Source organism: Cinclus cinclus, chromosome 1 (genome assembly GCF_963662255.1).
Source record: "Cinclus cinclus chromosome 1, bCinCin1.1, whole genome shotgun sequence".
In the NCBI taxonomy this organism is placed as follows: domain Eukaryota; kingdom Metazoa; phylum Chordata; class Aves; order Passeriformes; family Cinclidae; genus Cinclus; species Cinclus cinclus.
Genome location: NC_085046.1, coordinates 17,818,771 through 17,832,999, shown reverse-complemented (window position 1 = coordinate 17,832,999; position 14,229 = coordinate 17,818,771). Strand labels below are relative to the sequence as shown.

Below are 14,229 nucleotides of genomic sequence, written 5' to 3'. Positions count from 1 at the left end.
TTTTTTTTTTCCCTGATGCTTCTTTTCCATCCCCATGTGGTTTTGACTGTTGCAGCTCTGTTAGGTTTTAAATGCACGTGGGGAACCCACTTGTAGTCCCATGTGTTTTAGAACTATCTACAGTAGCACGCTGCAGGAAAAACATGTGGGAAGGGAATGTGTCAGAAGAGTTTCTTGTACTCCCTCCAACACGTGGGCCACATTTAACAAGGTCAAGGGACAAGTGTGGCTCACAGGCATTAGTTTGACCGGTACGATAAAAAAGCATCAGACATTCTACTTTCTTTTACCTGCACACACTCTGCAGTTAATCACTCACCCAAATACAGTTCATGGAGTCTCAACTGATCTACTTTTATTTTTAGGCTAGATTATCATCTTAACATATTTTAGGAAGAGGTTATTATATCATTTTTCCTGATTTGATGATTCCAAGATAATGAAGTATATAAACGTAACAGAAGGAAATCTTTTTTTTTTGTTTCCTTTGTCTTCCCTCCTGCATGAGAGCACCATGCACGCTGTGACCGAGCAGACAAGGGTCTGCCTGTTAAACTGGCTGGCTGTTCCTAAGGCAGATAATCTCTGCTGAGAGCTCCTTCTAAACTTTCCTTATACAACACCAAATTCACACAAAATGTCTGTGAACTGCTGGTTCATGTTATGCACATTTTGACACCTTTCAGCTGGCTTTCACAGATTTTCAAAGCACCTATTCCAATACAACCTGTCTTTTTGGCAGCAACCAGTATCAGTAAACCCTGATCCTCTGTTGCTTAACCATTTCTAATAATGTACATGTCAAAAAATATAATTAAATGAAAGAAGGCAAATGCTCTCCTAGATACTGGACCACACTTCCTGCAGGCAAAAAAATTGTTTGCATTGTTACAGACCAACTGATCTGTTCCTCCCTGTCACTCATTTCTTAGGGGAAAGGTCCAGCTCACTTGCAAGTGGGCTGCTTGCCATGTGAGCAGATGGGCACCAGGTTTGACAGCCAAGAAATGATGGATCAAATTTTGAAATTTGTTGCTCAGTCTCCACTCTAGTAGTTCCTAATTGGCCTCGATGGAACTTTATTGCTGTAAAAATGGTATAATGGCAGCAACATTTGACTGAACAAGCACACATCCCATGTAGGTGCTGCAAGCAGACTTCCTGGCTGACAGAGTCAGGACGATGCCGTCAGTGAATGTCTGCTACAAGCTGACGTAGCCCTCTAAGGTTAACGTGTTCCTGGGTGAGCACACGGGGGGTTGAAGGGAGCTTCTAAAGCTTATTTTAAAAGGTAGTCTAAGACACAGTCTTCTGCCTGCAAAGATCCTTTTAATAAATATAACCATATAAACAAAGAAAGGGCTTACTGATGTTTTACAATAAACATAAGGCAAGAGGAAGGAAGAGGTTTTATTTCAGTGATGCACTGTCTAAAATTGTTATTGCCCATATAACAAATGCAATTCAGGATTTTATATAGAAAATTGACCAAAATTAAATTATATTTCACTGATTCTAAGAAATTAATAAAATAAATTTGCCTTTAGAAAAATATTTTTTCCCAGATTTCTCAGAGCTGCTACGGCAGTATACATTCAGCTCAAATTCCTGTGTACTCAGTGAAAACATAGGATGTGAAAACAACACAGATTTATAATAGATTTCATTTATATATATATATATATATATATATATATATCTCAATAATATTGTTCTGGTTTGTATAATCAATAATTTGAATTATGACAGATTAAGTGCTATTTAACCTACAAAATAGAGGCTTCTTAAATTTCATATTGGCTGTACATAGCTGTGTAATTTTAACTCTGTCTTTCTGCTGCCATTTTAACTGTATGATACACTGTATTAACTATGCACTGTATTAACTAATACCAGCAGCTGCAAGGCAGGATCTCAACATTTTGTTTATACTATAATTGGAATTACTCACCTTGTGCTGCTTTCTTCTCTACATTTTGACAGATTACTGATGCATTTGCAAAAATAGTTTAATTTTATGACTGCATAAATAACAGGTGATTATTATTATAATTAGTGTTGTATTTAGAAATTACATTGCGTTTTTAATAAAATTGCAGATTCAGAAAAGATGATAAAAATCTTTATAAGCACCTACACAATACATTTCATTAATTTTTTCAAGGAAAAAAAGCAATTTCCCAGGGTCTCTTCCAATTTTTCTCCACCACCTTAGGCCCAGTGCTATTTGGTACGGGCAGATTAGGGTAGCTGATGATTCCTATTGATTTAAATGTCGTGCTAGGAAGCCTAAATCCCCAAGAGCAATAGAATCTCCCCTATCACTATCCTACTGCTTATTGACCTAATTCACTAACCAACCATCAGGGTTTTCTCTCACAACAAATAAATCTTGCATGAAACAGAGAGTACATGGACATTCATAGTTTTCAGTGCGTTCCTCTTTGTTTTCTCAGAGTGATCATAATGTCATTTGCTATTTAAAATGAGCAGAAACAACAACTGTATTTTTAATAACAAAACTCTTTCCACAGCCTGAAGTAAACTTGATGTCATATAAATGATGCAGACAATTTAGTATGTGCAAAATTCTGTGTACTTCAATGCTTTGATTTGCCCGTAAGTTATTGCTGGAGCATCTGCTGAACAGGTTTAATGGTTGCAGCATCACATCCACTAATTGAGATAATTCTTTCTCCCAGTGTTTACTGCTCAAAATTCTGATAACTAGTAAATTTTTCATTAATTGAGTCTAACAAATGAAGAATGAACCAGGGTTGGTTATATTACTCTGGGTCTCACAGGGTCATCATTTCAACAAGAACTTTCAACTTCGAACTCTGCAGATGCCTCTGTATCTGAATTCACTCTTGGTGACTTTACTGAGTTGAATAACACGTTTGTTTATATGTAAAAGCCAGGATTCTAAACTTGGTGGTTCTGTAAAATGTGGTTGCCACAAGATATGAAATAGGTGCAGCAGGAGAATACAAAAAATAGACTACAGATGTAGAATAAATTTTAAAAAGGAAAAAACCCAAACCCCATCATACTACTTTGATAGGCAGGTCTATTTCAGAGGAGAGGCCTCATTCTGCTCCCAGTAAAGTTAATTAGAGCAACAGCAAGATCCTAAATTAGTCCTCTCATCAATATCAAGTTAAGCTTTTATCAATGTAATTTGAAGCAGCATTAAAAGCAATAAGTGCTAATTTATAATTGTTGATACTATCAAAGCAAGATCCTTTGCATACCATACATAACTGTGCCAGATTTTTATCACACTATAAAGGTTAACATAAGTGTTACAAGAAACATCAATGAGCTATGTACACTACGTTTGCTTTTGGTTAGATAAGTATGCTTTGTAGTAGTTGATATTCCCTCTAGATAATGGATATGGGCCAGATTCTCTGCTGACACAATGCAATATAAGTTATTTGAAGGCAGATATGCTGATTCACACTAGCTGCAGATGTAGCCCTAATTTATTTAGATGCAACAAGCCATCTTAAGTAAGTCAGTTTCCCAACTATTACTCAGCCATTCCTCACTGTTGCCAAAAGGGAACTGTGAATGCCAAGGTCTGCAGTACTTTATTTATCAAAGCTTCTTTTAAGACATCTATCATTTCGGCATGCAAGCTTTGCTTTATGACCAGAATCAAACATTTTCTTGAAACAGCAGGTCTAATTCTAGCAAAAAATGCCACGTAGTTCTTGTTCTTGCTGCAGTATTACAACATCTGTTTCAACAAGTTGGGTTTTTTTAATAAAAACTGTTTATTACATTATCAGAATTAGATACTTTTGCTGCTTGATACTGTGGAACTGTATAAAGAGAATGAAAAATGCTATCTCATGTACCTCTAAATACTGGATTAATGATAACTCGATGTATTTCTGCTTTCATCTAATTTGATAGGAAACTAAGTGCAGAGCTAAGAAAATCACATTTCTGTTTGTTATATAAATACAAAATTATTTTGAATAGCAAAATTAGGTGCTATGCTAAATAACATTTTAGTGTCATGACATTAAACATCTGGAGACAAATAGTACCTAAGCCACACAGCTTAATTTTCCTTTGAGGTTTATCTATTTTTACTTACATTTCCTGGATGTCATCTTATAATAATTACTCTTCTACACACATCTCTAGCACTAATGTGACAGACTGTGAATGCTTCTTGACAATAGAACATAATATCCTCCTTACAGGTTTCCACCAGCAAGGCTACAATCTTACTATCACGTGTATAAACATGTAAAAAGCCTTACTTTAAACATTAACAAATTTCAAATGTATTTGGCTTACTGTTAAAAATCACATACAGATTAGACTTTTCTCAATGAATCCACAAAATAAAGCTAGATGTAAAGAACTTTGGGTACAATGTGTGACATCTGTATCTGAGAGCTGCCTCAACTTTGAAGCAGCTGTAAATTATGTCAGATCATTTGAAAAGTAGCAAAAATTTCCATTTAAGACCTGCTTCCAATAAGTGTTGCTTACAAAAACAGATAAAAAGCAGTTCCTAGTATTTTTGTGATTATGACAAACTGTTCATCTGTGACACAGGACTAGACATGGAATTACAATAGTAATTCCAGTAAAGCAGCAGGGATGTTTGTATTTCTCCATCTGACATTAAAAGCAGCATGCTTTATGTAGGCCTCATCTGTAAACCTCCACGAATTTAATCAAAGACATTAGAGTTTTATCTGAAGAAAGAACAAACACATTATGAACTACACAGCTTTATTTCTCTGTGAAAGAAAAAGAAGGAAAGAGAGAGACTGAAAAAAAAATAAAAAACAGTAAATGCAGGACTTTCATTTAATTAGGACTTCAAAATAAGTCAAAATACACAAAACAACAAAGCTGTTATCCTGGAGGATGTACTGTCCAGTACATCACAGTGACTCCAGCTCACATCTTCAGATATTTACTGATTCTTTTATTCCTCAGGTTTTTTTGTATGATCTTAGACAGAAAGTATTCAAATTATCCCTGTGATTTTTTTGTATTAGGCAAGAAATTATAAAATCTAAATTCAAATAAATTTCTAGAGTTCTGATTTGTGTTTTCATAAAATAAGAGAGTAATGGAACTTTTACAAAATATAAGATTTTCCTGAATTGTTAAAAATCAGAGGAACTACAATGTTTTAAGCAGCGGTACTTCTCTGGTTGCCTCTATTCCTGAACATTTAAATAAAGACTGAAATATCAATACCATAAAAGTAAAATTAAAATGTGTAAGCTCTAGATTTTTCATTCTTCTTCTTCTTTTTTTTTTTTTTTTTTTTTTTTTTTTTACAGCTTAGGAATATCCGGCTTTTTTCATGTATATAGAGAAAATCAAAAGACTTTAAGTTTAGACAAATAGAAGATAAAAGCAAGTTGAATAAAGCTAATCAAAAGGTAAATAGATAAGACCTACTTCTTTTTTAATAAATTAATCTCATTTAACTTCAAAAATACTACCTAGTACAAAAAATGGTTTTCATGTTAAATAGTCCAAAAATATTAAATACCTGGCAAAAAATGTATTCAACTACTATAGGTTTTACCTTACCAAAATAGATCAAATGCTTTCACATCTTTAAATAAAAAGCTAAGGTCCTTAACTGTTAATCAGAACTATTTGGAAGCAAACAAAACATGTTTTGTTGAATAGTCCTTGTGTCTAGAAAAACAATGCATTTATTGAAATTAATACATACCAAAAATTTCTGAAAGCAAGTATTTTCTTCTTAATATGTGACAAGTACTTCACTTTCAGCAGATACACAATAATCATACCAATTAAATAATCCATATAATTGCCTGGTTCAAGGGAGTATTTTATTTAATATTGCATTTTTGTGCCTGTGATCATGAGAGAAATTTTCCTTGACTTTCTGGCATACACAGTCTCCTTTTCTTTATTTCTGTGGTCATGTCAGTTACTGGTATATGGATATGATGCTGTCTCAAAAATTTTTAATCCAGCAAGAAATAATTTTTGTAGAAAACGCTGACTTATTTTTACTGTTTTGAACTGCTCAAAATATTTTATTCAGAAAAATATATTTTATAGTGAAGAAGGCTTGATACTGACTTAAAAGAAATGTTCAAGAGGCATTCCATTAATGTGTGGAAGAAAGTCTTGGAATTCAGTAATAATTTGGCTGAAAACTGGTATTAGAATATCATCTTATGTTACTGTCTCTTAAGACTATGAAGAGAAATACATGAAGCAAAATGAAAAAAAATGTTAATCTGAGATTTTTCAGAAATACTTATGCCAATGTTTAAATTTTATGAATTAGTCCTCTGAAGATGTTAATGATTTTCCTTCATTTTGAATAGTTGAACTATTTTGTTTTAAGCAACAAAGTCCAAGCTGTAAAAATTATTATCTGGCAGAGGTTGAGACAGCATGTTTCCCAGATTAATTATTATTCAAGTATTTATGCATTTCCATCATAATATCTTTATTCAATATACAGGTTAGATTTATCTAGGAAATTTTAATGAACAGCTCTGTAAAATCAGTATATGCTCTCAACAAGTAGTAAATTCTCATAGCAATCTTTCCACCTGAATCCATCTCATTACCTTCTTGGAAGGAAAAAGAAAGAAATAAAAAGTCCAGCTGGGAGACTGGGTAGAGGACTTGATAATATAAATTTTGTGATGAAATTGTGATGAGAGTTACATGTACTACATAAGCTTGTAATGAATCTTTAGCAGTTGTTTTGCCTTTAAAGCTAGATATTAATTTATAGAATTCAATATGCTATAAATGATAAGGGGATGTTTAAGAAGAAATTTCTGTAATGTGCAACCATACCCTGTGTGAACATTTTAATATATTTTAGGTGACAACCCTTTTCTATAGCCCTGGTCTCTTTACCTTTGTAATTCTACAGCTCAGAACTCTCTCCTCCATGTTATGGTTTTTCTTCACCTCCATTTTATGCTGGCATTTCTTAGGTATTGTGTATGTATTTGACAACCATACCAAAAAAAGAGAGAAAGTCTTAATTTGTCAGCCCACCTGCCTGTCAACACCCCTTTCTTGTTTCTGGCAAAAAAAAAAAAAAAAACCCAACAAAAAAAAACCCCAAAAATAAAGACCAGGACTTCGGTCTGCCAGACTCTGAAGCTTGGAGTTTGTCAATTCAGGGGTACTAATTTTTATGTGTGAGGCCAGAGGTGGTATTTCAGACCATATTCCAAAACATTCTCTGTTCGTTCTTCACAGTATCGTGTTGCCTAATATTGTACATGAGAGTTAGAACTGAGAGCCAGTTGATTTTCCTCTTTACCTTAATTTTGGCACAATTAAGACCCAGGTATACAAACATGGGGTTTTTTTTTAATAACACAGTGGCCAGACAACCCACAGGAGACAGGAAACTGGAGGCAGAATCTTTTGATAGCCTGCATCCATACTGAGGGAGATGCACACATTGGCTTGGTTTGCAGAAAATATTTATTAATTAATTAATATCACAAAAATATTAAAATCAAAAAAATTAAAAGAAAGTAAGTCGAGGGATTATCTCAAATGTAGCATGATTCAAGCAGACATAAAATGTGCTGTGGTGAGATGTGGCAAAGGCTAATTTTACCATCTGTACTAGGACAAAGCTGGAACTGGCCTCCAAAGCTGGACCAAGCTTTTAGATGGCGGATTGTAATTAGTGAGAGTGATGGATACAAAATTCCAAAAGACTTTTTGATTAAATCAGCTACCAGTCAATTACCATGAAAATTCAGAAGAAATTAAATTTTTTGTTCTTTTTGACATTGTATAGACATTATTTTAAAATAATTAATCTGGCAAAGGCCTCTAGCTTTTACTCTTATTTTTTTAGGCTGAGTAGCTTTCAGCATTGCATTTCCCTTTAAGAAATGTTCAGCAGAAATGTTTGTTCAATAAAGAATGCCAAGTAACACAGTAATGTTCTCGACCATTCAGAATAGGAGCACACAAAGAAAAAAAAAAAAAAAAGATCTAAAATATTTTCTGTACATGAAATCCAAAGGTCATATTCATTTAACACACTAAGGCCTTTACCTTTTTTGATTACATCAGTCCCAATTTGGTCCTTAGCTGAGATATAACCGCAAAATATCTCATTGCTTACTCTTAAGTTACTTAAGTAAACTTTAGTATTTTTGAAGATTATGGCAATATTTCAATTCTTAAAGAATAAAATGCTGACATAAGAGGTTAATACTTCGTGAAAAATTTATCAGATTTTCATGAAGATGTTTTTAGACAGCAGTTGTACGCCTTTTGTAAAATCCCCACAAAAAGCTGTTTTGTCTACCGGTAACTATTTTTTGTATGCCAAAATGTGCAAAACCTTTTGCCAAAATGCAACAGCAATCCTGGTTAGAAAATTAATTTAGGAAAACAGAAGTTAGTTTAGTAGTAACTTCACATTTCAGCTGGCCATAACCACAGGTAAAAAGCGTGGTTTGACACTCAAATCTATAACCACGTGGAGAGGGGAGGAATATGTGATGATACACATAAGCGTTTCAGAAGCAAAATAACATTCTTTACTGGAAGAGTGGTTAAGCATCGGAACAGGCTCCCCAGGGAGGGGATGGAGCCACCGTCCCTGGAAATGTGAAAAAATCCGAGTGGATTGTGGCACTCTGTGGTATGCTTGAGTGGGCATGGTGGTAGCCAGTCGGGGGCTGGACTTGGTGATCTCGAACGTCTTTTCGAACCTCAGTGGTTCTATGATTCCATATAATGAAGGGATAATCCTGTTCCTGCGGATTTGACATTGCCAGCAACACATTTTTGGGCTGAAAAACTTCACACCAACACACGCACGTTAGACATCTACTGAGATACAAGCGCTTTAGGGATTTCATGAGATACGAGCACTTTTAAGACTCATTAATGGCTAATTACACCCCAAAACACGACTTTATGGCGCACCTCCCACGAAAACAACATCAGCGACCACGCCAAACCCACAGCAGCGAGGGGCGACGCTGTGGACACGCGTGGGGAGGACGGCGGCGGAGCTGGGTGGGGCAGAGGAGCGGGGGCGGCCGCGGAACCGGCACCAGCACCTCCTCCCCTCCCCTCCCCGTCCCGTCCCGTCCCGTCCCGTCCCGTCCCGTCCCGTCCCGTCCCTCCCCTCCCCTCCCCTCCCCTCCCCTCCCCTCCCCTCCCCTCCCTTCCCCTCCCTTCCCTTCCCCTCCCCGCCCCTCCCTCCCCTCGGCCCGGCCCCGCCTCGCGCCCGCGATCAGCTGCGCGCGCGTCACGTGGGCGCGTGTCGAAGGTCACGGCGCCCACAATGGAGCTGTCGCCGTACGCGCAGGGCGGGTGGCGGCTGCTGGGCGACCCCCGCCGCTTCCCCCGCCGCCCTTTCGCCGCCCTCCTCCGCGCCGCCTTCCGCAGCCTCCTGGATGACCCGCAGGCCGGGTTGGGTAAGGCGCGGCAAAGGCGCGGGGCTGGGCGGGGTGCGGGCCGCGCCGCTCCGTCCGCCCCCGCGTGTGTGTCCGCGCGTGTCCGCGCCGGAGCGGGCGCTGCCCACGCGCACTCCCGGGGCGGCTCCTGCCCGCGGGCGGCTCCGGGGTGCCGCTGTGCGGGGTGTCATCGCTAACGCGCGCCTGCTTCAACAAGGCTCCGAGCCGTCCGAAATAGAGGGGGCGGCTCGGGGAGGGTCCCCCCGCGCGTTCGTGTCCGCGGGGCGGGGTGGGCTGAGCTGGCGGCGCTCCCCCGCCGCTCCGCCGCGATCCTGCGGCCGGTTTCGCGAGTGGACGCGTCCTGCGGCGGCCCCGGCGCGAGGGTGCACGGCCGTACAATTAATTTGGCGGTGTTAATGGCTCCGCCGCCGCCTCCGCGGACGGAGGGTGCCGGGCGGGGGCGGCGGTCCCGGTGCCCCTCTCGGCCGGTGGTCCCGGTCCCGCTCCTCGCCATTAAGAGGCTGCTGAGGGTCGTGGACGGGGCTCGCAGAGGAAATTGAGGTTATCCTTCTTTGTTTCTTTCTTTATTTTCTTTTTTTTTTCCTTTTTTTTCTTTTTTTATTTAATCTTTAATGGGAAAGGGATGTAGAGGCGGCGGGGCGCTCAGCGCCGCACAGCCCCGCCTGGTACGGTTTGCTCCAGCCAGTGCTTCAGCCCCTCACCTTCTCCTCCACCTCCTCACCTTGCCTGCTTGCTCTGTCCTTTGGCTCTGAAACACCAAATGTGTTTCATTTTGAAGTTTTTGCGGGAAGGATAGCGTTCAAAGGGCGAGCAGCAGCCTTTGGTACCGTGTGCAGGGGTTTGGCAAATGTGCGTCATCAGTAATTCACTTATTTTAGACGATCCAGACCTGAAAGATATTGACCCTACAGTGTTAAAACATTGCCATGCTGCGGCTGCAACGTGTATTCTGGAGGCAGGGAAGCAGAAAGCTGACATATCTGCTATAAGGTACTCATATTTGGAAGCTACACTATTTTTCCAGCGGTTGTTACTTAAAAGTGTACTATTGAGTTAATGTTAACAAAAAACTAATAAATTCTTTTTCCCCGTAGCACATGCCTAGAAGACTGCAAACTGGATAAAGAGAGAATAGAACAATTTTGCACCGAATATCAGGTTTTTAAACCAATTTTAACATATTAATTTTTCTGCTTTCATAGGAATTTATTTAAACTAGCAAGTTTTTTTTCTCTCACTCCAGAAAAACAAGGATGCATTGGAAATCCTATTGGGAAGGTAGGTTAATCACTCAGCAGAGACATGGTTTCACTTACAGTTACTTTGAAACTGTCCTGGAAAACACTTCTGCATACTTTTGGTGATTAAAATAAGTTATATTGTTCCATTAAAAAATAAAGTGCATTTTTAACAAACTCTAGAATACAGCTGTTGAAACTTTTCTTCATTTGGAATTCTACTCTTAAATAGTCTTTTAGGGCTTCCCAAGAAGCAATACCAGGATCATGAAAAAGTCCTTTATTGATGGACAGCCTGAGAAAATGACCTTTTCTTTTAGCATAGGGAACTTGTACCTGTTGTGTCTTTCAGCATAGGAAGATCTCCTCTCCATATAACTGATGTGTCTTGGCGCTTGGAATATCAGATCAAGGTATTTTTAACAGATCAAGGTGTTTCTTTAGTCATCTTATATTTTAATGCTGAGACCTGGCCTTTTAATATGTTCTTTGTTTTTTATTTAGAACAGTCAGCTTCATAAAACTTACCAGCCTTCCTATTTGGTGACCTTAAACGTAGAGGTACAGTACTCCCAACACCCTCAAAGGAAAAAACTCAGTTTCATAATATTTTTTTAATAAAATAGACATTGCTGGTTTTTTTGCTTCTTTCCCCCTTCAGAACAGTGATTCAGGATCACACCCAGATGTTAGTTTTAGTTGTACAATGGAGCAATTACAGGTACTTGTTTCCTTGATCATTCTATGCTTAGCCTCAATTGTGGATGTACGTGTTTTTAACAACTTGCCAATCAAAGTGAAATCATATACACTTGCTTAAAAATATATATCCAGTACTGGGAGGGTAAGAGAATTTTCCATAAAAGTTATCCAAGTGTATTTTTACTGTCTTTTCAAATAAAGTTGGAAAGTAACTGAATTTAGTTGCGTGGGGAGTATTTTATATACGTGCATAAATATTTTGTCTGTTTTCATAACTGTAATCCATAAGTATATGTGGGAGGAAACTCATAGTTTTCTGAAATTCTGATTTCCTGGGCTTTAGAGAAATGATTAAAGAAATTGGTTGAGTGATTTAAATGTGTCATGATTAAAAACAGAGAAGGAACTGAAGGCTCTTCAGTGGTGTTAATGACATGTAAGAAATGTCCTGAAACAAACGTTGATCTTTGTTCAGCGATTTAAATGTGTAACTGAACAATAGAGGTATTGTAATGCTTGGAAGTGACCAAACTGTGGAGGACCGGGAAGAGTGCTTGGCGGGAGAAGAAAAGCAAGATATTAAAACTTAAGGTTTACACCTCCTCTTTTTAAATGTCTCAAAAGTTGTCCTTTTGTCAGTAATGAGTGTTTCTAGGCGGTTTGCTGGCATAATGAAATCTGATGTGCTTTGGCTGGAGACTGGTCCTGGTACAAAATTGCGCTCAAAATATTTTCAGTATTTTAGAAATCCATGTAGTACCTCAGAGCCTGAAGCAAATGTCAGCATTAGCCATTGTGGCAATATCAATAAAATCTACGTGTTGATAGTAATGATCTATTTTGGGAGAAAATACATTTTTAAAAGCATTTTCCTTCAGTTCCCACTTTTCTGACTACATTGTAAAATACAGAGCTATTTAGTTGTTTGCTTGCATTGTTTATCAGTGGCAACACTTCTTTGTGCTACAAAGTGCTGGTTTCACTTGCATCTGTGTATTAAAAAAATAGTCTGTTCTTCTGGCTGACCTTTTAAAAGTGTGCTTATTCTAAAACACTATTTCATCTCTTAGGACTTAGTGGGAAAGCTAAAAGATGCTGCAAAAAGTCTAGAACGAGCGACTCAGGTGTGATTGAAGGAAGGTGTCAGCCTGCTGAAGCACTCTCCTTCCTAAGTGTCTCCAAAATGACAAATGTATTTCATCTCTTGATGCAAACTGTTTTTTGTTTTAAGTTCTTGGATGTGAATTAATGAAACAACTTTTTTTTTTTAACATCAGGATTGGGTAGTCCTTGGTCATGTAATTTTTTTTATTAACTTCTGTTAAATATTTGAGGAACTGTTGTATCATTAAAGTATTCCTTGTATCTTATTTTGTGTATTTTTACAACTCTCGCTGCTTATTTTTCTCTATGATCTAATAAAAGTTTATTCATGCCTGTTGTGCAATTTCTATGGATGAATCAGCTGTACCTAAAAGTAAGATGCTAAACGTTAGATCAGCCCAATGAGGCAAAAGCGCCTTCTTCCCCTGCCGCGGCTAAGGCGCGTTTGCTAAATCGCCCGCCGCCCTTCGTCGTTTACAGCCGGTCTTACATCTCTCCTACGAGGAAATGTTGGACCCCGACGCGGGGGCCAAGAAAGGACTTAGTTTAATCTGGGGGAGCCGGGGCGCCTCACGGAAAGCCGGCAGACGCCGCGGAATGGAGCAGAGGCGGGTGGCGGCTCCGGCTCGACGGCGCGGCCGCTCCCGGCAGGTATCGCGCCCGGCACCGCTGGTCTCCGCCGGCAGGTGCGGAGGGGCTCCCGAGGCGCGGTCCGTCCGCACCTGCCGGCCAAGGCAGAGCGGCCCGCGGAGGATGGGCGCCGGCGGCCCCTCCGTCGCCGCGGAGCGGGGCTTTCTCCTCTCCGCTCCCGCGCGCCCGAGCGGCGGACGGCGTCTTTTCCTCGCCAGAGGCGAGCACCGCGACGGTTTCCCCGGTTCCTCCCCCCTCCCGCTCCGGCGGCTGCCCGTTCCGCCCGCGGGGTGCGGGGACACCGCGGGTCCCCTCGGCGCCCGGCCCCGCCGCCGCTCGGGGCGGAACGGCGTCCGCGCGGCCCTCGAGGGGACGGCGCCGCCTCGACGACGGCGGCTCCGCGCGGCCCCGGCGGGGCGAGGGGCGCGCGGCAGCGCGCACGCGGCGGCGGAGGCGCGAGGCCGCGGTGCGGGTCCCCGCGGGGGTCCCTCCGCGGCGGGACGGGGAGTGCGGGGACGGGAGCGCGCAACAAGTGCGCGTAGGGAGGCGCCGGGGCCGCGGGGGCAGCGCGACGGGCGGCGCGTGGGGCCGGCGGGCGTGCGGGCTGTGGGGCTGCGGGGCGGGCAGGATGGAGAGGGCAGCGCCGGGCAGGGCGGGGGGCGCAGCGGCCGAAGGGGAGCCGCGGCGAGGGCGGAGGGAGCGCGGGGAAGGAGGGCGGGAGGCGCTGGGGCTGCGGCGGGCGGGAGCCGCGGTGCGGGGCCGGGGGTCGGGGCGGGCGGCGAGGAAAAGGAGGAAAAGGAGGAAAAGGAGGCATCGGCGGCGCGCGGGCGAGCGCGTGCAGGGCCGGGGGGAGGGGAGGGAGGGAGGAAAGGAGGAGGGAGGGAAGGGAGGGGGTGGCGGGCGGGGGAGGGGAGGGAGGGAGCGAGGGGGGGAGGCGGAGGGGGAGGAGGCGGCCGGGTTGCGGGATTGGGTCACGGGGAGGCTGCCGGGCCCCGGCGGCAGCGCCGCTAATTCCCAGGCCGCCCTTAAGGAATGAGGCGCCCCACGTGACGCTGGCGGGGCGGGCGAACTCCGAGCCATTTTGGGGACGGTGTCAGTTTCCA

At 41.8% G+C, this 14,229-nt stretch overlaps 1 protein-coding gene across 2 annotated transcripts; it reads left to right on the top strand.

The window, feature by feature from the left end:
- The first annotated feature begins 9,315 nt into the window (after nt 1-9,315).
- On the top strand, nt 9,316-12,821 carry COMMD3 (COMM domain containing 3). 2 transcript variants are annotated; one of them, XM_062494390.1, is made up of 8 exons: nt 9,316-9,452; nt 10,331-10,442; nt 10,547-10,610; nt 10,696-10,730; nt 11,043-11,103; nt 11,195-11,251; nt 11,352-11,411; nt 12,463-12,821. In XM_062494390.1, the coding sequence occupies exons 1-8, from the start codon at nt 9,320-9,322 to the stop codon at nt 12,520-12,522; spliced, it is 582 nt and encodes a 193-aa protein (XP_062350374.1). In that variant the 5' UTR covers nt 9,316-9,319; the 3' UTR covers nt 12,523-12,821. The 2 variants fall into 2 exon arrangements, with proteins under 2 accessions (XP_062350374.1, XP_062350382.1); XM_062494398.1 differs by having other exon boundaries at nt 9,320-9,447; nt 10,314-10,442.
- The last annotated feature ends 1,408 nt before the right edge of the window (nt 12,822-14,229 follow it).

Bases quoted from the DNA above. Each gene is read 5' to 3' on its own strand.
- COMMD3 (XM_062494398.1), top strand. From the start codon at position 9,320: ATGGAGCTGTCGCCGTACGCGCAGGGCGGGTGGCGGCTGCTGGGCGAC. The intron at 9,448-10,313 runs GTTGGGTAAGGC...GTGCGTCATCAG, and splicing joins CTGGATGACCCGCAGGCCGG to TAATTCACTTATTTTAGACG. The intron at 10,443-10,546 runs GTACTCATATTT...TTTTCCCCGTAG, and splicing joins GCTGACATATCTGCTATAAG to CACATGCCTAGAAGACTGCA.